We start from the raw sequence: 24986 nt of genomic DNA on the forward strand, positions 1-24986 counted from the left end.
AATTTGTCGTCTTTATATCTTTCCAATTCTCGCAACACATTATGAGGAGCGTGGCTAGATCTTAATGATTCATTTTTAGACTGAAATGAAAGTTACACATAAAATATATCTGTTTACTTGAGGCGGTTTGGAAATGAATCATGTACTTTACCTCACTGTATGGGATTAGCAAGGGAGAAAAACGTTTTTTCCTAATATTTGCCAACAGATTAGCTGAAAAATCACAAAATGCTGTGTATAACAGTATATGTCATGCAGAGGGACATCTAATGCAAGTGTGCCATCGTCTGGTAAGTGTGTGAATTACATTATACTTGCATGTATTGCTTACTGTAATTCATCTATTCGTTTTGCACAATAACAAATATTTCATTCTAAACGAAAATGGTTTATTTTCACATGTACTGCTAATCATATAAATAATGTTTAAAGCCAAGAATGTCAAGACAGTCTACTGGATATATCATAATTTAATAGGCTATTTATTCACAGTCACAAAGGCTCAGTGTGAATCCTTAAATGAGAATTTAAAATTTACAGATAATTTACTCACCCCCTTGTCATCCAAGATGTTCACGTATTTCTTTCTTCAGTCGTTAAGAAATTATGTTTCTTGAGGAAAACATTTCAGGAATGTTCTTATAGTGGATTTCAATAGTGCCACCAAGTTTGAACTTCCAAAATGCAGTTAAACTGCAGCTTCAAATGTATCTTATCTAGTAAAACGATCTGTCATTTTCGAAACAAATTTACAGTTTATATAGACAAGTTTCCTGCGCCCCATGTGGACTTGCGTCAAAAGTGGGAGCGTCTTCCAGTCCAACGTAAACAAGCGGGACGTGACACTCATTCAACAGTTGACAGGAGTGACCTGCAAATGAAGCCTCGTAAAGCACCGAAACTTTCCTCTGGCTGTTTCGGGAAAAGATTCAAAGCTTTGAGAGTGTCGAAAACAGCACAATCTGGTGGTTATTAAGAAACAAAGCACCCAAAAGCCCGTGAAGCTCCGTCGGAAGAAGCATTCACCACAATTTCCATAGATCGATTCATATTATATGCACAAATAAAAGCCTAATCGTGTGTGTGTTTGTTTGTTGAATTTCTGACATCGATAAATTAATTTACCCATTGAACTGTGCCATTACATGCCAGTACGAATATCAATATGATGTAATAGAAGAATAATGTACACATATATTAATTGCATATGTCAAATATTTATTTTTATTTGTATTCTTCATATTACTTGTGTGACTGGGTATTTAAAAATGTAATTATTATATAAGTCCCAATGAAAATGTACTCGCAAAGTAAAATCTGGGTCTAACATTAGGACACGCAAAGTGAATCGTGCACTTGACTAGACAGAAAGAGAGGCTTCTACGAAAGGGATTTCTACGTTAACAAGCCTCAAATCGAGGCTTCATCTGACATGCCCTTTAACACAAGCTCTGATGTCTCGGATCAAATGTCATTTCACTAGTTGACGGTCATTCAAGAAACTTGCTAATGATCTGGGAAAACAAATTCGAAGAGCATATGTTTTCCCTAAGAACGTAATGACATCTCTCATAAAGGTGTGTATCTTTACAAAGTAAACAATGGTCCAAAAAACACTTAGCCACTTTGCTAATTAGCACACAAAATACCATTGGTATATTACGTCTGCCGCCTCACTGGAAGTTGTACCCACGTTCTTTTTTACAGTAGTGCCATATTGACCGTATTGAACCGGAAAAAACAGAGTTCATGCAGACTTAAACAAGACAAGCATTTGAGGTTAAAAAGTATATAAATTGTCAATTTGTTACGAAAATGACAGATTTCCTCGGCTGAGATCGCTTAGAGCCATTTGAAGCTGCATTTAAACTGCATATTGGAAGTAAAAACTTGGGGGCACCATTGAAGTCCACTGTCTGGAGATAATTCCTGAATTCTTTTCCTTAAGAAACATGACTTCTTATCGACTGAAGACAGAAAGTCACAAACATCTTGGATGACAACGGGGTGAGTTTTGAAAGTGAACTTCTTTCTTCTTTAGTACTCATTTTCAGTCCAGTTTGTAGTATTGTCCATTGTTTCCTCCTAGCATCTCCTCAACCTTCTCCAGCAACTTTGCCACATCAGATTCCCTGTGTCCATTGTCAAGCACATGACATCTATTCCCACACTTTCGAACCAGCCGTTCCAAGTCGCTGTTTCTCTTCACATGCTGCTGGACGTTTTCTCCTAATGTTTCTGCCCAGGTGAGCAGAACAATAGTGTGCCTCCAGGATGCTTCTCCTAGCGCAGACATGGTACGTTCCACTGCACGCCTGTACTGACCAGTGAAGGATACGTAAGCAGGAATCACCAGGATGAAGGCATGTGGTCCCGGTTGACACAGAGAGATGCTTTGAGAGAGGTGTTTTTGAGTTGTTTCTTTACTGTCAGATCCAGATCTCCATTTAAGGCCCTGAGGCTCTACGATAGTGAGCTGTCTGCCGGATATCGCTCCCTTCCATAGGTTGCTTCTATCTGCGTCAGGCCCTACAATGGTGCATCTCGCTGGGTGACGAGATGACCAGGAGTCTCCTAAAAGCATCAGCCTTAGCTCAGACACAGCCCAGGGTGCATGCAGGGTAGGTTGGAAATTAGTGCTTGAAGATTCGAAGAAGTCTTCATCACTTTCGGAATCTTCCTCATTTTCCTTGGCTTCCAGTGTTCGTTTAACCCTTTGGATCTTTACCGATCTGTTGTTTGCATGGTTTGTAGTAGCCAACTCCATTCGCTCTTCACTTCTTGCATCTTTTGCATCACAAACACCACCATCCACTTCGACTTCTTGATACGTTTGATGGCTCTCTTCAGCTTCAGTTTGTTTCCCATTAAATTCAGTGCTGTTTGTCAATCGTTGATACATTGAGAAAGGCACTTTGTGTATCCGTTTGAGCTCTGTGTTATACAAATACTTCTCCCATTTCTCAAGTTCTTCTTGCTTCTTTTTCATCTTGTCTTGTTCATTATTTAGCTTCAGCATTTTGCTGTCCAGTTGGTTTTGACGTTCCTCAAGCTCTTTCTCTTTCTCATCAAGAGTTGCTTTCTGGAGCTCTAGCTTTTGTGTTTTCTTCTCAACATCGCTCACTTTCTTCTTTAGATCTAATTCTTGGTTCTGCAAAAGTTTGTCTTTATCCGCCATGTTACTATCTCTCTTAGCAAGCTCCAATTCCTGTTGGCGCAGGTCTGTTTCTCTGGTATCTAAAGAGCGTTCTTTGTCTTTCAAAACATCCTGCTGTTTTGAAAGACCGTGCAACATGTCTTTATACTGTTGTTCCCTATTTTGCATGACTTGCTGTCTTTTCTCCAAATAGATGTCTTCACTCTTCAGCTTCTGCTCTCTTTGAGAAAGTGCTTCTTCAACCTTTATCAGCTCTTGCTCTAGTTTTTCTAATGCTTCTTTAATGCTCTTGAGCTCCAAATCACGTTCATCAAATGAAGCTGTCTGGTTTTGCTGTTTATTTTCCATGTCTAGATGTTGCTCCATCAGCCTTTGGCCTTTAAGTTCAAGTTCCTGCTCCCTCTGAGCAAGTTCTTGCTCCTTTATCTGCAGTCCATTTATTTTTTGCAGAAGATCATTTTCCTTATTATTCAGCTCAGCTTGCCATTTTTCCACATTGTGTTTGTTGTTTTCAAATTCCTCAGAGATCTTTGAAAGCTCTTGGGTTTTCGATTCCCAAATTTGCTCTCGTTTATTAAGTTCACCTTCTCTAGTTTCCAGATCTGCTTTGAGCACCTTCAAAGATTTTTCTTCTTCCTTAAGCCTGCTTTGTTCTTTAACAAAATTTGCCTCCGTTTCCAGCAGCTCTTGTTCTTTCCTCTCCATCTGCTGTCTAAGGTTTTCCAGATTTTTCTCCTGCTTTTCAGTCAAATCTTTCATTTCCTTTTCCTTGGTCTCCAGTATCTTCTCCATTGCTTGTAGCTCATCCTTTCTACGTTTTATCTGCTGCTCCTGCTCTTTTAAATTTTCCTCTCTAGCTATAAGATCTTCTGCTTTTTTCTCAGTCTCCTCTTTCTTTCGCACCAGATCTACAGCCAGACGTTTGTTACTCTGGCTCTCGTTTTCCAGATTCTTCTCCTCTTCTCTAATTCTATACATTTGCACTTCCAAATCCTGTTCTCGCCTATTCATTTCATCCTCTCTAGTTGCCAAGTCTTGTTTGTGTTGTGCTAATTTCTCTTCCTTCTTTTCTACCTCCCTCTCTCTCCTGTGAAGCTCTTGTTCTCTCTCTATCTCTTTCACCTCATGCTCTTCATGCCTTTCTCTTAGTCTTGTCTCATAATACGCCTTCATGTCTTGCATATCGCTCTCTTTCTCTTTCTCCTTCTCATCCAGCTGCCGTTTTAACTCATCTATCTCTTGTTCTAACCCTTTCATTTCTTTCATCTGTTTCTCACAGTGCTTGACTGAAGTCTGAAGATCTTTCTCATAGCCCTCACATTTGCACTTCAGCTCTTCTAATTCGCTTCCCAGTTCTGTGTTTGCGTTTTGTAGGGCGTTGTTTCGTTCTCGCTCTTCCCTGGTCTGTTGTTTCAGCTCATTCAGGTGTCTTTCTGTTTCCTCATGCTGTTTCCTTATGTTTTCCATCTCTTCTTCCATCATGGCGTTCTTTCTTTTGTAGGCCTCTATCTTTCCGTCAAAGTCTTCTTCTAGATGTTTTAGTTGAGCAGCAGCTTCTTGAGTATTTGCTTGAATGCTGTTTTCCAGCTTTTCTACTTCTCTTCTATGCTCTTCGTTGATGTTTTGGAGCCGCGTGGTCATTTCTTTGTCTTTCTCCATGTCTTTTTGATTTAATTTGGTTATTTCATCTTCTTTTGTTTGTAGTTCTTCCTGTAAGTGTTTGAGTTTAGCTGCACTTTCCTCAACATGAACCTGAATACTCTCTTTTAACTTTTCAACCTCTTTCTGTTTTTCGCTAATGTTTTCACGCAGTGCATTCATTTCTTTGTCTTTCTCCAAGTTTCTTGTGCTTAATTGGATTATTTCATTGTCTTTTATTTTGAATTCTTCCTCTAAATGCTTCAGTTGTGCAGCACTTTGTTCAATATTCGACTGCATGCTGTCTTTTAATTTTTCAGCATCCTGCTGTTGGCCAATAATATTTTTCTTAAGTGTGTGAATTTCTGTGTCTTTCTCCAGGTCTCTTTGTCTTAATTTGGTAATTTCCTCTTCTTTTATTTTCAGCTCTTTCTCTAAATGCTTGAGTTGAGCTGCACTTTCCTTGATATGTGCCTCAATATCGTCTGTTAACTTTTCATTGTCTTTCTGTTTTTCACTAATGTTTTGCCTAAGCATGTCAATCTCTCGTTCATTGTCCTGGCCTCTTTGTCTTAATTTTTCATTTTCCTCTTCTTTTACCTTCAATTCTTCCTGTAAAAGTTTTATTTTAGCTGCATTTTCATCAATACTGTCTTTTAACTTTTCAATATCAGTTCGTTTTCCGCTAATGGTTTCCTTTAGTTTGTCAATGTCTTTGTCTTTCTCCAGGCCTCTTTGTTTTAATTTTTCTATTTCGTCTTCTTTTGTTTTCAACTCGTCCTTCAAAACTTGAACTTCACCTACATGTTTTTCAGTATTTGCCTGGACAGTGTCTTTCAATTTTTCTATATCCCTCTGTTTTTCGCTAATGTTCTGCTTCAGGGTCTCAATCTCAAGCTCTTTTTCCTGATCTCTTTGTTTTAATTTGACTATTTCGCCATCTTTTTGCTGAAGTTTCCCTTGCGTTTCAGCATTTCGATGTAGCTCCTTTTCTTTCTCTCTCATGGTTCGCTCTATTTCCTCATCTTTCCCTACAAGTTTATCAATGAGCGTGTTGTATTTCCCCACAGTTTCTGCATGCATTTCTCTCTCGGCTTCTGTCGTTTTCACTTGGTCTTGATAAGACATCCGTAGCTGCTCCATTTCTTTGGTCATCATCTCTATCATCTCTCTCAGCTTGTCCATTTCTTTCTCTCTCTTCTCAAGGTTTTCACTGAAATTCTCGCGTTGCTCTTTTTCTCTGCTCTCAGCATTCAGTTTCACCTCCTCGATTTCTCTTAAAATGTTTTTAATTTCATTATCCTTTTCTTTTAATCTCTTCTCCATGTCTTGCTCTTCTTCTTCGTGTCTATGTTGTGATGCTTCCATCTCTTTTTGAGTTTCTTCAACTTTTCCTCTCATCCTATCATTGTCTTTCTCAGCTTCCAACAGTTTGCTCTTAAGTTCGTTCATCTCATCCAAGTGCTTGTGCTTAATCTCAGCCTCTCTCTCTTTCCATTCTTGCTCTTTTACGGCACCCATGCGCTCCATTTCCAGCAGTTTCATCTGTAGTTCTTCCACTTTCTCTTTAAGTTCTTCTCCCTCTCGCTCTCGTTCCTCTAATCTCATGTGCAGTTGCTCTTTCTCTTTCAGTCCCTGATGGAGAGTCACCATGACTTTGCTCATTTCAGCGCTCAGCTCTTGTAACTCTCGCTCCTTGTCTTCTGTCAACCATGCCATCCTCTCTTCCAGCTCACCCATCATGCTTCGCCTGTCATCTTCTCCTCGATACGGAGCCTCTTCCCTCTCTGCTTTTCCAGGAGATAGTACTTTGTCTTTTTTGCGTCTTTCAAAAAACCAGCGAATGCTCCTGACCTCTCGTTCTTTCATCTTCTTTAGCTCTTCCTCCTGCCGTTGAAGCTTCTCGCTAAACTCCTTGACTTTCAGCTGGAATTTCTCATTCTTCTGTCGTCCTAAGTCTTGAATCTCATGCACTAGTGGCGAAAAGGCCTCGCAACGGTTTCCTGCCACCATCTTCTCGATCTTCTCCAGAAGTTCTGTTATCTGTGTTTTGGAATTCCGAGTTTCCAAATAAGAGTTGCTGCTGATGACGTGGAACCTGTTTGAACATCGTTCAACCAACCAACGAAGATCCTTTCCTCCTCCTTGTATGTGCTGCTCGATGGTGACTCCCTCTCTTAGCTGGTCGCCCCTTGTGAACAGAAGAAGCGTATGTCTCCAAACTGCCTCTCCTAAAAGCTCCAAGTGCTCCCGCACAGCCTGGGCTTGGACAAGCGCATCCACCCTCAGTGCCAGTAGAAATGCATGAGGTCCAGGAGGACACAGTGTCACGCTCAGTCCGATCTCTCGCTTCACTCTCTCTGGAGTCAATCCCTCTGGACCGCCCTCCCATCCAGGCACATCCACCACCGTCACCAGTCTGTTAGAAACCTCTGTCTGCTGTCTCGAACACTCCTCGGTGGCCTCTCCGCTTTGAAAGTATCTCGGTCCTCCAAGGATGGCGTTCCCGGCTGAGCTTTTCCCCGTCTCTCTCTCTCCCAGCAGAACCAGTCTCAGCTCTGGGAGACGCCGTGAACCTCTGGAGAAGAGATTCTTCTCATCCAGGTCTTCAGTTTGTGGATTATCATCTAGCAGAGACAGAAAAACAATAAGACAAATAGGTAAATAAATAAATAAATGGTTTGGTTGTAAATAATAGCTTTTGTTGAACTAAATTTCTGTCATTAATTACTCACCCTCATATTGTTCCAGACCCGTAAGACAATTGTTTATCTTTGGAACACAAATTAAGATATTTTGGATGAAATTTGAGAGCTTTCTGACCCTGCATAGACAGCAATGTGATTACCATGTTCAAGGCCCAGAAAAGAAGTAAGGATATCATTAAAATAGACCATGTGACATCAGTTTAACCTTAATTTTATGAAGCTATGCAAATATTTTTTGTTTCCTTTTTGTGCACAACAAGTAACGATTTTATTCAACAGTCTTTGACGTGCATTCGCAAAATTGCCACAACGCATGTGTGTGGTGGTATTCTGAAGTAGAACCTGGATGCACTGCGCCTTGTTAAAAAGCTGTACATAAAATAGTCTTCGTAAACATGTCTGAAGATTTCGACAAAGAGGATGACAATTTTTTGTCCAGCCTTACTTATTCGAACCAGAATATGCAGATGATGAGCTAAGAGAGACTGTCGTTCTACGTCAGAAAGCCAGCTTCTGCGTCAGCAGCAGTGTTGGGGAAAGTTACTTTTAAAAGTAATGCATTACAATTTTGCATTAATCCCTAAAAAAAGTAACTGATTACGTTGCTTTACTTTTGAGTTACATTTGCGTTACTTTTTAAATCTGGGCAGGGCTTGCTTGTTTGTTTATAATATAAAAACTTCTAATTTTGGCAGATGTAGAAGCCCTTTCACACCAAAAGTGAAATGAATGTAGCTCAGGTTGAAAGAAAAGTAAATTCTCTCTGAAGAAGAACACTCTTCAGCAGTAAAAAAAAAGAATGTAGCACAAATGTTAGTTTATATAAAATATTTTTTTCTTATTAACATGGTTGAAATTAATCATCAAAGGACCAGTCAGCAGCAAAGACATATGTTAATAAAGGGGACTTAAAATACACAAAGGATGTTTGTGACCTTGTGAGATTCACTATTTTTTTTTTTCAGTCATATCTTTCATTTGAGTGAGATGAATTAATGCACAATAATTACTCCTGATTTCCAGACAGGAGACTTGTCAGTAAATAAATGAAATGAAAAAAAGAAGTAACTGGTGTTACTTATTTAAACAAGTAACAATATTTTCTTATACATTCAAAAGTAATGCATTACATTACTAGTTACTTGGAAAAAAATAATCTGATTACATAACTTGTGTTACTTGTAATGTATTACCTCCAACACTGGTCAGCAGCACCACATGTATGCTTCATGTTACTTTTGTGAATGGTAGTGGAGACTGACACGGAGGAGAAGTAATTGTTAAAAAAAGTCATTATTTTTGTTTTCTTTGTGCCCAAAAAGTATTAATCGTAGCTTCAGTTATGGTTGAACCACTGATGTCGCATAGACTGTTTGAACAATGTCCTTTCTACTACCTTTCTGGGCCTTGGATGTGGTAGTTGCACTGCTGTCTATGCAGGGTCAGAAAGCTTTCGAAGTTCATAAAAAAATGTCTTAATTTATGTTCCAAAGATGAACGAAGATCTTACAGGATGACACGAGGGTGAGTAATTAATGACAGAATATTCATTTTTGGGTGAACTATGCCCTTAAGTCTTTTTGCAAAACTTAGGTTATCTACATCAATTTGATAGTGTATTATGTAAGCCTTCATTAAAATCTTACAAAAGTGTAGTCTTTACATGCATTCAGATCACGTTTTTGTGTGTGTGTTTGTGTTTTATAGATATAATAGATGAATGTACAGGCAAACTTGGAGCAACATGAGGTGAGTAAATCATGACAAATTTTTTTATTTCTCTGATGAAAATTTTGTTCAGAGAAAAGATGTTCTGTACACTGCCAAAGCGTGCAGGATTCTTTATTTTTATTGAAAGGGCAATGTATGAGCTTACCACCTTCATTCTTTAATTTTGAAAATGCTGTTGTTTTCAATAAATGGAAGGGATTCTGTGCAGATCTTCCAATGGGGTTCTCATGATTAGGCACTGTTAAAATTTTTGGTTACTAGGGCTAGAAAAGTCAGGAAAATGAAATAAATAAATAGAAATTTATATTGCTTGAATATACATTTTTGTAGCCATGCTCTACTCTCAAAAATATTTAATCACTCAGAGTTTGTTGAAATGTTGTTGGAAGTCATTCTTTTGTGAGTGACTCATTCTTAAAACCAATTGTGAAGAACTGAGGTTTTTTTTTTTTTTTTAACCAACAATTTGGGAGATTTAATCTAAATAGCTTATTTGAGAATTGGAATTAATCAAAATTAAAAAAAAAAAAAACTTTATCCATTAATCACAAAAGTATAAAAATGATAGAAAATTCAGTGTTGTCAGAAGTGTAGGAAGTTGTAACCTTGTCCTATTGTTCAGTTTCCTCTCTAGAGAAACATTTATGCAAGCATCTGAAACTCACAGTTAGAAAATAGCTCTGACTTCTGCAAATACATTTGTACAATTGTAAAAGCATGCTTTTGTCTTATCTTCCAGTACAATTATCTAAACTTCCTTAAAGGTGCACTAAGCGATTTTTGCCAAACAATGTTGCTATTTGAAAGCACCAAACAAACATGCCCATACCCCAACAGGACCTCACGCATATTTTGATATCTTCACACATACGTACACAACTCTGGCATAATGACGATCGCGGAAACAAGCGAAGATGACACACAAGCATACTGAAACATAGATAAGTTATGTGAAACAATGCAAGATCAAAAGAAACAATGTACCCTCTGTGTCCGATTCGAGTCCTTCCCACCCCTTGAGCTCTCTCCACAGCTGGAAAGCTGCTCTGAGATTTACACGGATTTATCCTACCTCTTGCCTGATCATAACACTTCTTTTTTTTTGTTTTGTTCCTCTGATATTTTCCTCTTTTTTTTTTTTTTTAAATCTGCCATCTCTCTCAATCTATAGCTGATTTGCTAATACCCGTCCTGTGTACTCAAATGAGCGCTCTCATCTCTCTATCATTACAAAACATGCTCCTTACTGCTGACTGGCTGCAAGTGTGTTTTGCAGTGTTGCCAAGTCCATGGTTTTCCTGCAGAATTGGGCTACTTTAACATTGTTGCCACGGGTTGTGTTTGATGTCTGCGGGTTGAAGCAACCCCAATAAAATCAGATTTAGCCCCTGAAGTACAAATGGTGAAACCCAACAAAAATGTGCATTTTATCCCCCTGAATGCAATTTTTAAAGGGGGACCCCCCCTCGAAATGCGATTGGGCTAGTTTTGAGTAGCAATTGGGCGGGTTTTGTTGTGAAAACCTGGTAACTCTGGTGTTTTGGGACTTGGTCCGGCACTGTGGTCAACAGCGTTTTTCAAAAATTGTTTAGTGCACCTTTAAATCAAGATACATAGCATTATTGAACTTGTTACACCACTGGCAGTTGTTTTCTTGTTTTAAGCATGATTTGAGCTCTTTTTAATAAATTTTAGTCTTAGAGGAGAAGTCCACTTCCAAAACAAAGATTCACATATAATGTACTCACCCCCTTGTCATTCAAGATGTTCATGTCTTTCTTTCTTCAGTTGTAAAGAAACTGTGTTTTTTGAGGAAAACATTTCTGCATTTTTCTTCATTTAATGGACTGATATGGTGCCCCGAACTTCCAAAATGCAGTTTAAATGCGGCTTCAAACGATCCCAATGCGGTTCAAACGATCCCAGCCAAGGAAGATACTACATCGCTGCAGAAGTACTGACCCAGTCTTTGCAAAGTGAATGTGCAAAGAAGATCAAACACCCTTAACAAAAAAGGTAAAACGGCCGATATAGGACGATTTTGAAGTTGAGGGAGAACATGAGATGGGAGTTTTTCGACATACTCTAACTGTCATGAACTGGAACAAAAACAGTCCAGGCAGAGTGAGACAAGACAAGCGTTTAGCATTAAAAAGTATATAAATTGTATTATTTTTATGAAAATAACCGATCATTTTGCTAGACAAGACCCTTCTTGGCTGGGATCGTTTACAACCACATTTGGAACTGCATTTTGGAAGTTGAATATCGGGGCACCATATCAGTCCATTATATGGAGAAAAATGCTGAAATATTTTCCTCAAAAAACATAATTTCTTTACGACTGAAGAAAAAAGACATGAACATCTTGGATGACAAGGGAGTGAGTACATTTATATGTAAATCTTTTTTTGGAAGTGGACTTCTCCTTTAAAAGCTTATGCCATTTTGCTTTTTTGTAAATGTCTCTTGATTGAACCTTAACTCTCTGTCTGGGTCATATTGACCTGAAACTGTTTAATATTGATAATGTGTGTTCGTTGGAATGGTACAAGACCTTGCAAAAGAATGCTAATGGTAATTTGTAAGAATGCAAAGGAAGAACATAACTTTTTCACAATCTACTTACTCATCAGCACAGCTCTGATGGTTCCTCTGTGCGTCTGTGCCTCCATCAGCCTCTGCTTCTTCCTTCTTTCTCGTGCTCTGCGTTTGCTCTCCACCTCCAGCTCCAGAAGCAGCAGATCCGTCTGATAATATCTCCCTCCTCTCTCTTCCACCAGCTTATCCATCTTCCTCATCAGTTCCTTCACCTGCGATCCATCGTCAACACGCCGCTTGTTCTCCAAAACGTGGAACCTGTTCCCGCATCGTTCCAGGAGCGTCTGGAAGGCCTTGCCGCCGTTTCGAATCCTCTGTTCAATGGGAACGGAGCCCAGTTCGTCCCCTCGTGTGAACAGCACCAGGGTGTGATCCCACACTGCTTTACCCAGCAGTTCCAGATGCTCCTCAATCTGCCGATGGTAGTCGGCTGTCACCGATGTACAGGATCGCACCACTAGAAGGACGGCGTGAGGACCTGGAGGACACAAGGACATGCTTCGCTTCGTTTCTCTCCTCACCCAACCGGGAGTCCCGTTTGCTGAATAGTACCATTCCCAGCCTGGAGTGTCCACAACCGTAACACGCCTTCCTGCCACGTCGGCTCGCCTCTTCACACACTCCTCGGTCGTTTTGCCTGTCTCAAACCCACCAGCCAGGCCTAGGATGGTATTTCCAGCTGAGCTTTTCCCAGCACCTTTGCGGCCTAGTAAAACCAAACGAAGTTCAGGAAGAGACGACTGCTGGTGACTCAGACTTCCTCCATTAGCCTCAACTGCCTGCGACCTCTTGTCTGTGAAAGAAAGGTATGTTTGGTTTTAATGCATGCATACACTAGCTTCACACTTCAGATTACATAAATACTTTTATTCAAGGGTGTATTAAATTTATCAAAAGTGACGTTAAAGCAGTACAACAATTTCTGTTTCAAATAAAATTAAAGCATTAAATTTATTAAAAACCCTGAAAAATGTACCAGTTTCCACAACAATAAGCAGAACAACTGTTTTCAACATTGATAATAATCAGAAATGTTTCATGAGCAGCAAATCAGCATGATTTCTGAAGGATCACGTGACACTGAATACTGGAGTAATGATGCTGAAAATTCAGCGTTGCACTACAGGAATAAATTAAATTTTAAAATATATTAAAATAGAAAGCAGCTATTTTAAATTGTAAAAATATTTCAGAATTTTGCTGTTTTTTGCTATATTTTTGATCTAATAAATGCAGCCCCAGTGAACATTAAAGGCTTAATTAATAACATTAAGGCATACATTAAAAACTGTATCAACCCCTTTGTATATTGTAAATATTAATAAAATGTGATTTTTTTTCCCCCTCAAGATGTCATGTCACTGTCTTTTTAGTGAGACAAAGCCTGAATTACCCCAAACTTACCCCAAAAGGTATGTACAGACATAAGCCATGCTTAAAAATATCTGAATTGTATTGCATTACATAATGAAATTTCAAAGCAAGTGTCATTAAAAAACAATTGCTCAAACACACTTTTAAAGTAAAACATTCGAAACTGTAACAAGAGGTGTGGTGTTGAAAATGAGGGCAGTATTGTGATATTGTGTTGATTTGTTGTTAGTGAAGAAAAAGGTCCTACAGCATTTTAGATATGCAGATGCAAACACTTGCTATGATATTTTGTCTAATGCAATAATATTCTGACATGTTTCTACTTTTGTGTGCATTGATGGCATGTGCATGCAGTGTCATATCATGTTTTAATCATGATCGTACTTATCTCACCTAAGAATGAGGGATCCTCTCGCTGCGTTTCCATCTTTGTCTGCCAATCTTCGTCCTCCTTGGTTCTTCCTCTTGAGTTATATTTTTTAAATCAACATTGTTTACACCTCAGTAATTTTTAAACATAAGCAATTGACTTCCTACCGATGCATGGAACAACAGTAGAGCGGAACAAAGTGCTGAACGTGGAAGCTTGATCACATGACTAACCTGTGGTTTTCTGTAACTCACACAGGAAGCATCTACTGCTCGCGTGGGTATGGCGGAAATCAAAGAGGAGCCTTGTGGTCAGTTTTGTCATTTCATATGTGCATTTACTTACTCGATGTCATGATGCTTTGTCTTGAACTATTATTTGGTGCTCAGGAAGGTTAATTTGTGTTGAATGCATCAGGGGGAGGGTCTTGATCACATAAAAACACACACACATTAGATAACATAAAACATATATAATATGTACACACACAAAGACACACAGTATATGTATGACCCTTTTGTCCCACATAACATTTTCATGAAAGGCCCATTTATAAGCTGCAGACTGTGTCCAACCTGTGTTATGTAACTAGATTTAACTTGCTTGTTAATCTGCTTTGACAAGCTCTCATATTGAAGCAAAGCATTACATCTTCTGCATTAAAGTTCATGGTGAAAGAAAGTTGCCTGTTCTCCAGCGCTCCTGCTCAATCTAAAGGTGAGCTCATGCCTGTGACTCATACTCTCCCAAAGCATCTGAAAGGGTCCCCCTTCGAAACTTTGGCAAAATAAAATATTTCCATATAGAACGCCTGAAGCAATGACGCAAACTGCCCAAAAGATCCATAATGTAGTGCATTAGAGAGTGGAACAAGGCTAAAGATAGATTAATATCTTAGGCAACATCTTTTGCCTGTCATGTAAATCATGTTGTAGGGACGCTTACTGGAAAGCAAACACAGTGAAAAAAGAATGTAATTTTACTTTTTCAGCATATCTATCTGTACTTATTCTGCTTTACAAATGCAATGTACAAAAACTCCATCAGCACTGGAATTGAGGAGAAAGTAGCTTCAGTGTTATTTGAGTAAATGTTGATTTGAGTGAATTTGAGTTCAGTTTGGAAAGTTACTGTTTTGCTTTTTGCAAGCTTTGTAAAAACAGAAATCTTGAGGGTTACATCCTGCATTGCATGTTTTGAGTCATGAGTCATGCATAAAATCCATTTAACAGTAAAAAGTGTTATTATAGACTAATATTTTCGTCAAAAGCAACTGTTTAAAGTTAAAACACATTAACAGTGTATTTATTTCACTTCACAAGACATTAACTGATGGACTGGGGTGGTGTGTGTTACTTGTGGTGTTACTTGTGCATTACTGTGATGTTTTTATCAGCTGTTTGGACTCTCGTTCTGATGGCACCCATTCACTGCAGAGGATCCGTTGGTGAGCAAGTGATGCAATGCTACATTTCTCTGAATCTGATGAAGAAACAAACTCATCTACATCTTGGATGACCTGAGGGTGAGTACATATTCAGCAAATTTTCATTTTTGTTTGAACTATTTCTTAAAATCTGCTCTTCCCAGGCGAGGGACAAGAGGGACATGCCACATTCCCCACTTGTGTCTTTATTCGGTCACATTTCTGTTCGCCACAAGCCACACAAACGCGGTAGTTTGCACTTCAACTCTAATCTCACACATCCACACCCTCTGCTTTTATAGGGCTAATCTGCATACATAAACACGCCCACCATGATGTTTCACATGTGATGCTGCTCTTACACACACTGGGTTATTCCAGCCCTATATATAAATGAGGGAAAAAATCGTCCTGATGTGCTCCCAGACTCCAGGTTCCAGTGTCTGCAGACCAGTGTTGCCTTTCTGTCTCAAAATAAACCAGGTTAGTGCATCTTGTAAATTACAGTATAGAGCTTACACTGTTTAGAAGTTTTAGTGCTCACCAAAGTTTCATTTATTTGATCCAAAATATAGGAATGTAGGAAAATATTATTACAATTTAAGAAAACCATTATATATTTTAGTGCATATGAAAATATAATTTATTTCTGTGATGCAAAGATGATTTATCAGCATCATTACTCTAGTCTTCAGTGTCACATGATCCCTCAGAAATCATTCTAATATGCTGATTTGCTGCTCAAGAAACATTTCTGATTATTATCAATGCAGAAAACAGTTGTTCTGTTTAATATTTTTGTACAAACTGATGCATTTTTTTTCAAGATTCTTTAATGAACAGGATGGAAACTTTTGTAACATTATAAATGTATTTAGATCAATTTAAAGCATACTTGTTGTTTAGAAGTATTAATTTCCTTGGGAATAAAAAATCTTACGGACTTTAAAATTTAAAACGGTAATGTATATTTGCAATTATCCAATTTTCTTAAAGGAGAAGTCCACTTCCAAAACAAAGATTCACATATAATGTACTCACCCCCCCTGTCATCCAAGATGTTCATGTCTTTCTTTCTTCAGTTGTAATGAAATTGTTTTTTGAGGAAAACATTTCAGCATTTTTCTTCATATAATGGACTGATATTTTGCCCTGATTTTGAACTTCCAAAATTCAGTTTAAATGTGGCTTCAAACGATCCCAAATGCGGTTGTAAATGATCCCAGCTGAGAAAGAAGGGTCTTATCTAGCGTAACGATCAGTTATTTTCATAAAAATAATACAATTTATATAGTTTTTAATGTCAAACGCTCGTCTTATCTTACAGTCTGCCTGGACTGTTTTTGGACTGCTTTTGACAGTTAGGGTATGTCGAAAAAACTCCCAACTCATGTTCTCCCTTATCTTCAAAATCATCCTATATCGCTATGTTGCCTATTTTCCTTTTTTGTTAAGGTTGTTTGATCTTCTTTGCATGTTCACTTTGCAAAGACTGGGTCGGTACTTCTGCAGCGACGTAGGATGACTTTGAAATGATTTTTGAAGTTGAGGGAAAAATACGATTGGAGTTTTTTGACATACATTAACTGTCTTGAGTCAGAATACACAGAGTTTAACGAGAGCAAGGCAAGATGAGCGCTTGAGAACAAAAAGTATTTAAATTGTATTTTTTTAATGAAAATAACCGATCATTTTGCTAGATAAGACCCTTCTTTCTCTGCTGGGATCGTTTACAACTGCATTTGGGATAGTTTGAAGCCGCATTTTAAACTGCATTTTGGAAGTTCAAAATATACAGGGCACCTTATCAGTCCATTATATGGAGAAAAATGCTGAAATGTTTTCCTCAAAAAACATAATTTCTTTACAACTGAAAAAAGAAAGACATGAACATATTGGATGACAAGGGGGTGAGTACATTATATGTGAATCTTTGTTTTGGAAATGGACTTCTGTTTTAAACTTGTTCTGATTTAATTGGTTGAGGGCAATAATTGCAAAGGACAAGTTACTAGTTTTTAAAGATGATGTGTAAGTGTTTGAATACTAAAGTTATTTTAAGTGATTGGTGTATTTATATTTTAATTTTTAGTGCAGATTTGTGTTTGTGTTTGCAAATGCATTTGTGTGTTTAAGTAAGTCTGTTAGTGTTTACATGCAGAGACAATTTTCTGTGTAGTTTGCAAAACATAACTATTTTAATATGTGCCACCATCTGTTTTATATCTACAGTGTAACCAGAGAAAACAAAATCTTAGCAAACATTTAAAAAAAAAACATCGGCAGCAAAATATTTTTTCATCTAGTTCACCTCGCCAGTGGTTAAGTGTGGAAAATGCTTCGAACATGAACAGAGACCTCACTGTGTTCATAGTGTTACTCACTGCTCCAGTGGGCCAAACGTCTCCTCAAACTTCACACCTCATTCAAGGAGACGCCCTTTTTATGTAATCCATCACACAGGTGTTTGTGTATCTGCGGTGACACATTTTGCCAGTGTAAAAGCGGCCATTGTGTAGCCTATCATAAAAATAAGTTTTCCACATGCTATTGGAGTGACATGTCACCTGGATTTTATTTTGACCTAAAATGTTAAGATCTCCAAAGAGGTGAGTTTTGACTGTTTTTAAGTCAAAACTCTCATTTAGACACAAAGAACGACAGAAAAACAGTGCTGTGTCTTACTCTTCAGCTTACGTTTCTACATTGGATTTTTCATGCTGTAATAAATTCACTGAAGAAAGGCAAATCCTGCAATAAAACTGTGCCTAAGCACATGCTTTGAGTTTGTCTCATGCTGCGCTACATCATCAATGCAAAACAGATTCCTGTGTAGCGGCCAATTTATAAAAAAGCCAGGATGTGTAAACACAACAAGACTCCTTATCATGATGTGTGCAGCTGACCTTTTGTGTTGTTTCTGAGTTTAGCATCTCAGCAGTTTAAGTGGTCACCGCACCAGTACCTGCCATGGCTGATCAAGAGGCTCGTGAGAACCCGACCCCTGCCGCCGAACCGGCTGCCACACCGGACACCACACCGGCTGCCCCGCCTGCTGCAGCTGCAGCCCCACCGGCCGCTGCGCGCCCCAAACGCGTGTCCTACCGCGGACGCACCGCAGGAGCCAAAGTCAGCTCCAATCAAAAGGAGGGGAAAGTGGAGGAGTTCGAGCCCTTCATGTTACTGCCCAGAGGACCACCACCGCTCAATGGTGAGACTGAAAAAATGTGTGTTTTTATTTCACATTCAGGGTAATTCCTCACACTATTACCTGCCATTATTAAATATTTATATCCTTGCAAAATACCTATAGTGATTTATAGTTACTAATCCTAAAATTCTAAATTATTTCAATTTTGTCATAGTAAGTTAAGAATTTATTTAGTAGTATCTTTCTTATATGCCTTTGTACGATTTTGTAATTGTTTTTGAAAAAAAAAGTGTTGAGGTTGAATATTTTGGAGTTGAATGCAATAACTACCGTAGTAAAAAAGTAATGGATTTAAAATGCATTTATGTTAAACTAACTATAGTTCAAGTCTATTAACATATTTACTGACATATCGCTCGAGACTTTATTTGGAATACTACTTGTGCACAATGCACATTTCTTAATTTTAAGCCTAAAATGGGTTTTAATGTCACTATTGATGAGGATTGTATGATCTTTAAATAATAATGCTCTTGAAATGCAAGATATTTAAAGTGTACCTAAAGCAATCAAATATACTCAAGTATATCTTTAGTTGGACTTCAGCAATTCCTTTGCACATTTAAAATGCATTAAGTACAAAATTAGTTGTTCCAATTTAGCAGACTTTAAATATACCAGTTTAGTCTACTAAAATTGCAGGGTATTTTCTATTAAGTACATAATATGGAAATATATTTGTAGTATACTTGGCATGACATATATGTGTTTTAAATACATTTTAGTATATTTATTTTTTTTTTTTACTAGAGATAGCAATACACCTTATTATTTCTAACCTTTTTCTATATAAAACTGTTCCCATTTTGTCCCAAATCAGAGAGTTACTGAGGTATATACACTACCGTTCAAAAGTTTGGGGCCAGTACATTTTTATTGTTTCTTTTTTTTTTTTTTTTAAAGAAATTAATACTTTTATTCACCAAGGATGTATTAAGTTAATAAAAAGTTAAATAAGTAAATAAGTTTATTAAAAGTTAATAATAAATAATTTACATTGTTATAAAATATTTATATTTTGAATAAACACTGTACTTTTTAAACTTGTTATTCATGAAAGAATCCTGAAAAAAAAAAAAAAAAAAAATCACAGGTTCCAAAAAATATTTGGCAGCACAACTGTTGATATTATCCAACATTGATCATTCTAATAATAAATCCGCATATTAGAATGATTTCTGAAGGATCATGTGACACTTAAGACTGGAGTAACAGCTGATAAAAATTCAGCTTTTCATCACAGGAATAAATTCTATTTTAAAGTATGTTAAAATAAAAAAAAAAACATTATTTTATATTGTAAAAACATTTTGCAATATTACTGTTTTTTTTCTATATTTTTAATCAAATAAATGCAGCCTTGATGAGCATAAGAGACTTCTTTAAAGACTATTACAAGTCTTACTGACCCCAAACTTTTGAACGGTAGTGTAAGTGTAAACCTAAAGAGAGAGAGAGAGAGAGAGAGAGAGAGAGAGAGAGAGAGAGAGACAAACACATGCATTTACTAAAACTTAACCCAAAATTAAAATGAAAGCTGAAAATAAAAAATAATATTCACAATATTAATAAAATAATATTATAAAAAATAAAAAAATATATTAATATAAAAAATATTCACAATTTTAATAAATACAATAATAGCATGTAAATAATACTAAAGTAACACTGGTCATTATTGTTGTTGAGGAAAATTCCCAACGCACAAATTGTGCATTTCCTTTGAATTAGTTAATAAAGCATTAACACATTAAACGTAACTACATTTATGCACTGAAAGCTTCTGAAAGATTCTAATTTAAATTAAAGCATATTTTTGGTATATAGACCATTAAAAAGAAATGCAATAGGATATTCACAAACATTTAAAATAAAAATGTTTTTGATTATTTTTTATTTGCATTTATTTATTTATTTATTTGAATTACATGCGCAACAGAGGTAAAATTATCAAACACTGTCTCTAAGTTCAGCATTCTATTAATTTTATCAGTAGTAATTCATACAGACCGTACCGTTTCCTGTGAGTGACCAGTATGTTTGGGTAAAAGGAGAGGTTCAGTTTACTTAAACGTTTGCTAACTTGGTCTTATCTAGTCAAAAAGCTCGAGCAAGTATCCTGATCCCTCAAGAGCATTTCCTCCATATTTACCATTTCCACCAGATAACAGAGCAGTCTTGTCCCATTGATAAAATGATTGCAGGAAACACACATTTTGTCTTGTAACTTGTCTTTCGTCATCCTGTTCCCTTCAAACCCCCAGAGATAAAGGGCTAAAAGACATCCTGTGTGAGAGGGCCATGCCGCTGTTTTTCTTGATTATTGGTTGTAAAAACAGGCTAATTTACAGCTGAGCCTTAAATATATATACACTCATGTTTCTGCCCCTCAGAGTTTCTCGATATCTGGGATGTCGACGTTCTCAAACGACCTCAACAGATCAATAAACAAGGGCACCACACCCACCTGTACTCCAGTGACTCACTCATTGTGCGTCGCGCTCAAGAGTTTCAGATCAAGATCACCTTCAATCGGCCCTACAAACCGGCCGAAGACAAGTTTGCGGTTGAGTTTGTCATAGGTGAGTCTCTTATTCAGGTGAGGCTGAGAAGTCTGAAATTAAGCCTTTTTGTAAGTTTTGTAAGGTTTGATTTATGAAAGCATTCATTTTTCTTTCTTCTGTCTAAATCAAATACAGTGTAAGTGAGCAGCACCACATCTCTCTCAAATTGGTAAACCAAATGTCTTTCGATGTTTTTTGAAGCATACCACATGTTAAAGCTTCCTTCTACTTAAATTATCAATTTTCCCCTTTTTTGCAATACCTAAGAGCTATTTAAAGAGGCAAGTTGTCCAGCGCAGCAAGTATTGTAATTCAGTGTGCATTTTCAGCATGTATTCGACCCTAAACTTTCACAAGAGATGCCATTATTCTGCCATCATCACTTTCCCTTCTCGTTGGCACACTTCCCTTCAGTGCACTTCTCGTTTTCCTGATAATATTTACCACACCCAGCTGTTAATGCACATGCACATTCAAGCACATTCACATTATTTAAGGAAATGGAGCACGCGATCTGAGGTTGCAAAAGGTGCTTTTTTACTGGAAAATGAGTTCATGAACGGACAAAGCAAACAATGCGAGTAAACCTAGTTGTTTAGAACAAACTTTGCTGTGCTATTCAAAAGTTTGAGGTCAGTGTGATTTAAAAAAAAAAAAAACGTTTGTTCCGCAAGGATGCATTAAATTGATCAAAAGTGACAGTGAAGTCATGAATAATGCTACAAAAGATTTATATTTTAAATGAATGCTATTCTTTAGAACTTTGTTCATCAAAGAATGTTGAAATAAAAATGAATCATGATTTCCACAAATTTTGCAGCAAATCATCATATAAGAATTGATTTCTGAAGTGTCTGAAGACTGGAGTAATGATGCTGAAAATTCAGCTTTGATCACAGAAAGAAATAACATATTATTTAAAATATATTCACATAGAAAACAGTTCTTTTAAATCATAATTTTTCACAATATTGCTAATTTTACTGTATTTTTCATTAAATAAATTCAGCCTTGCTGAGCAGAAGAGATTTTCATAAATCGTACCGACCTTAAAAGTTTAAACAGTAGTGCATATTTCCGCACAAAAAGTGAAACCGCACTAAACGTTGCGTTGTGCTCATTTGTTGTTGTTCTTGTGCACTAGGACCGAGTCCTCAGTACAGCAAGGGCACCTACATTCCTGTTTTCCCCACTGAGGAGCGACAGAGTGTTTGGAGAGGCCGGATCGTTGAGACCAGCGACAATGTTGTCACAATGGGCATCACAACTTCACCAGAGTGCATTGTGGGAAAATACATGATATATATCGGTGTGGTGACTCCCTACGGCATCCGCAGGACCAGGAGGGACCCGAGCACAGATGTCTACATCCTCTTCAACCCGTGGTCACCAGGTCTGACAATTCTTCCTTTCTAGAAGAAGCTGCCATGTTATATACACTCTCTTAAAAACATGCAGTCTCAGTGTATCTTTTTAAATTGTGTGCATTGAAAATAAGTAGATAACTGATGATTGGTTTAAAGCTGATCCTGTGTTCCTGGATGATGAGGAGGAGCGTGAAGAGTGTATTATGACTGAGCTGGGGATCATCTATCATGGAGCATATGACGATGTGTCTGAACGTGCCTGGAATTACGGACAGGTTTGAGGAGCTTGATGCACATCACATTTAGTCACAAAAATGACTAGCCTTTTAAAAAGTGCTTGTAAATTTCTTATTATGCTAAATTATCACCAAACCTTTGATTCAATCTTCTTTTATTTTTTTTTCCTTCAATTAGCACTGGTTTTGTATTTCTAAAAACATTATTTGTGGATACTTGTGGCAATGTTCACTCAAAAATTGTAAATAAGATAAATAAGTTTTTTTTTCAGGATTAATGTGATTCATAATAGATAAACGATTAATAAATGGATAAAAGGATTAATTTTATGATTTGCTAAATGTAATAATGTTAATAAATATGCATATTTTTAATAAATAACATTAGGTAAGGTATTAAATTATGCCAAAGGCAATTTACAGTTGAAGTCAAAAGTTTACATACACCTTGCAGAATCTGCAAAATGTTCATTCTTTTACCAAAATAAGAAGGATTATACAAAATGTATGTTATTTTTTTATTTAGTACTGACCTCATAAAAGTCGTTTACGTATAGTCCACAAGACAAAATAATAGCTGAAAAATGTACCCACTTCAAAAGTTTAAAAGATTTTTAAACTCCCCGCACAAATTCTTTGTTTTTTTCAGCATTTTTGTGTATTTGAACCATTTCCAACAATGTGAGATCCATCTTTTCACACTGAGGACAACAGAGGGACTATTATAGAAGGTTCAAATGCTCACTGAAGCACCGGAAGGAAGCACAATATATTAAGAGCTGGGGGTGTAAACTTTTGAACAGAATAGAGATGTGTACATTAGTCTAATTTTGCCTAAATATCATATTTATTTCATGTAATTCTGCCCTTCAGAATCTACAGAAGATACCTGCATGTTTCCCAGAAGACAAAATAAGTGAAATTTACCCTGATCTTCAAATTCAAAAAGTTTTCACCCCCCGGCTCTTAATGCATCGTTTTTCTTTCTGGAGCATCAGTGAGCGTTTGAACCTTTTGTAATAGTTGCATATGAGTCCCTCAGTTGTCCTCAGTGTGAAAAGATGGATCTTAAAATCATACAGTCATTGTTGGAAAGGGTTCAAATACACAAAAATGCTGGAAAACCAAAGAATTTGTGGGACCTGAACAATTTTTCTGAAAAACAGCGGGCAGTTGTGTTCAGGACAAACAATTAAGGGACTCGTAAACAACTATCACTAAACAAAAAAACACAGCTGTGGATCATTCAGGTAACAACACAGTATTAAGAATCAAGCACATGTAAAATTTTGAACAGGGTAATTTTTATAAATTCAACTACTGTTTTCTCTTGTGGACTATATGTCAATGTCTTTTACGTGAAATATCTTATTCAGGTCAGAACTAAATAAAAAAATAACATGCGTTTTGTATGATCTCTCTTGTGTTGCTAAAATAATTAACATTGTGCAGATTCTGCAAGGTGTATGTAAACTTTTGACTTTAACTGTACATGCAAAAAAAGAAAAGTGAAAAAAAAGAGAAAAATGAGCATGCACAGTTAAATGTTAAAATACTCTCTAATAATAATAGAGAAAAGTCTATAACAATATTTTTACAAATAAAAAAATATCACAATTAGCTGTATGTTCTTTATTTTTCAGTTTGAGTTTGGTGTCCTGGATGCCTGTCTCTTCATTATGGATAAAGCAGATATGCCGTTGTCCAACCGTGGGGATGTTGTTAAAGTGACCCGTGTCGCTTCAGCTATGGTAAGACACTGAAACAGAGACAAACTGTAAAAACTATTTCCAAAAAGCTGAGTTTTTGATCATATGACACTGAAGACTGGAGTAATGATGCATAAAAATTCAGCTTTGCATCGCAGGAATAAATTACATTTTAAAATATATTCAAGTAGAAAGCTGTTACTTTAAATTGTTATAATGTTTCTTTTAAAATATTAAATAATATTACTCCACCCCAGCTTTGTCTGTTGCAATGTGTATGTATAAGTATTTTATATTTTAAAAATACAATATAATTTTGAATATAACTTTTGAATGTTATATTTGTGCACGAACTTGAAGTGCCGAATACCAAAAACACATAGCTTTTTGAATTTTTCTCATGATGTTATAGCATATGTGCTATTGTCCAAACAAAATATCTTGTTCAGCTTTTATAAACCTATTGTTGACTTCACCTCTGCGCTGTTTTAACAGCTGAACTCACGTGATGACGACGGCGTGTTGGTGGGTAACTGGAGTGGCGATTACACATACGGTGTCCCGCCGACGTCCTGGACCGGCAGCGTGGAGATCCTCCTGGACTACGCCGGCAGCAGGGGAACACCGGTCTGTTACGCCCAGTGCTGGGTCTTCGCTGCTGTCTTCAACACCTGTGAGGACCAGGACAAGGCATTCATATTCATTAATAAGTCACATGATCGGTATCTTTATGATTTTACTTCTCCTTCTCCATAGTCTTGCGTTGCCTCGGAATCCCTGGCAGGGTCGTGACGAACTTCTTCTCTGCCCACGACAATGATGGCAACCTGAAGATGGACATCATCCTGGATGAAAACGGAAAACTGGACCGGAGCCGCACCAAAGACTCCATCT

General features: G+C 37.2%; 2 protein-coding genes across 2 annotated transcripts; one reads left to right on the forward strand and one right to left on the reverse strand.

Annotated features, from left to right (window-relative positions):
• Positions 1-634: 634 nt before the first annotated feature.
• On the reverse strand, positions 635-13792 carry si:dkey-185m8.2 (trichohyalin). Its single transcript, XM_051114780.1, has 3 exons — positions 13603-13792; positions 11864-12628; positions 635-7422 (listed from the first exon to the last, which is right to left on the reverse strand). Exons 1-3 carry the CDS (start codon positions 13634-13636, stop codon positions 2051-2053), a joined length of 6171 nt encoding a protein of 2056 aa, XP_050970737.1. The 5' UTR covers positions 13637-13792; the 3' UTR covers positions 635-2050.
• Positions 13793-15389: 1597 nt separating this feature from the next.
• f13a1b (coagulation factor XIII, A1 polypeptide b) lies at positions 15390-24985 on the forward strand (the record flags this gene model as incomplete). Its single annotated transcript, XM_051113701.1, has 8 exons — positions 15390-15488; positions 17936-18216; positions 20610-20798; positions 21925-22173; positions 22304-22422; positions 24027-24134; positions 24588-24765; positions 24849-24985. Coding segments are annotated over exons 2-8 (1221 nt in total), but the record flags the coding sequence as incomplete, so codon positions are not given.
• Between the last annotated feature and the right edge of the window lies 1 nt (position 24986).

Source organism: Labeo rohita, chromosome 7 (genome assembly GCF_022985175.1).
Source record: "Labeo rohita strain BAU-BD-2019 chromosome 7, IGBB_LRoh.1.0, whole genome shotgun sequence".
NCBI lineage: Eukaryota > Metazoa > Chordata > Actinopteri > Cypriniformes > Cyprinidae > Labeo > Labeo rohita.

What these genes read in the sequence shown, in the direction of transcription:
- si:dkey-185m8.2 (XM_051114780.1), bottom strand. Translation starts at nt 13,636, where the DNA reads ATGGAAACGCAGCGAGAGGATCCCTCATTCTTAG. An exon ending in AGAGGATCCCTCATTCTTAG is followed by an intron (nt 12,629 to 13,602) that starts GTGAGATAAGTA and finishes TTTCTTTCACAG; the next exon opens with ACAAGAGGTCGCAGGCAGTT. An exon ending in CATCAGAGCTGTGCTGATGA is followed by an intron (nt 7,423 to 11,863) that starts GTAAGTAGATTG and finishes TGTCTCTGCTAG; the next exon opens with ATGATAATCCACAAACTGAA.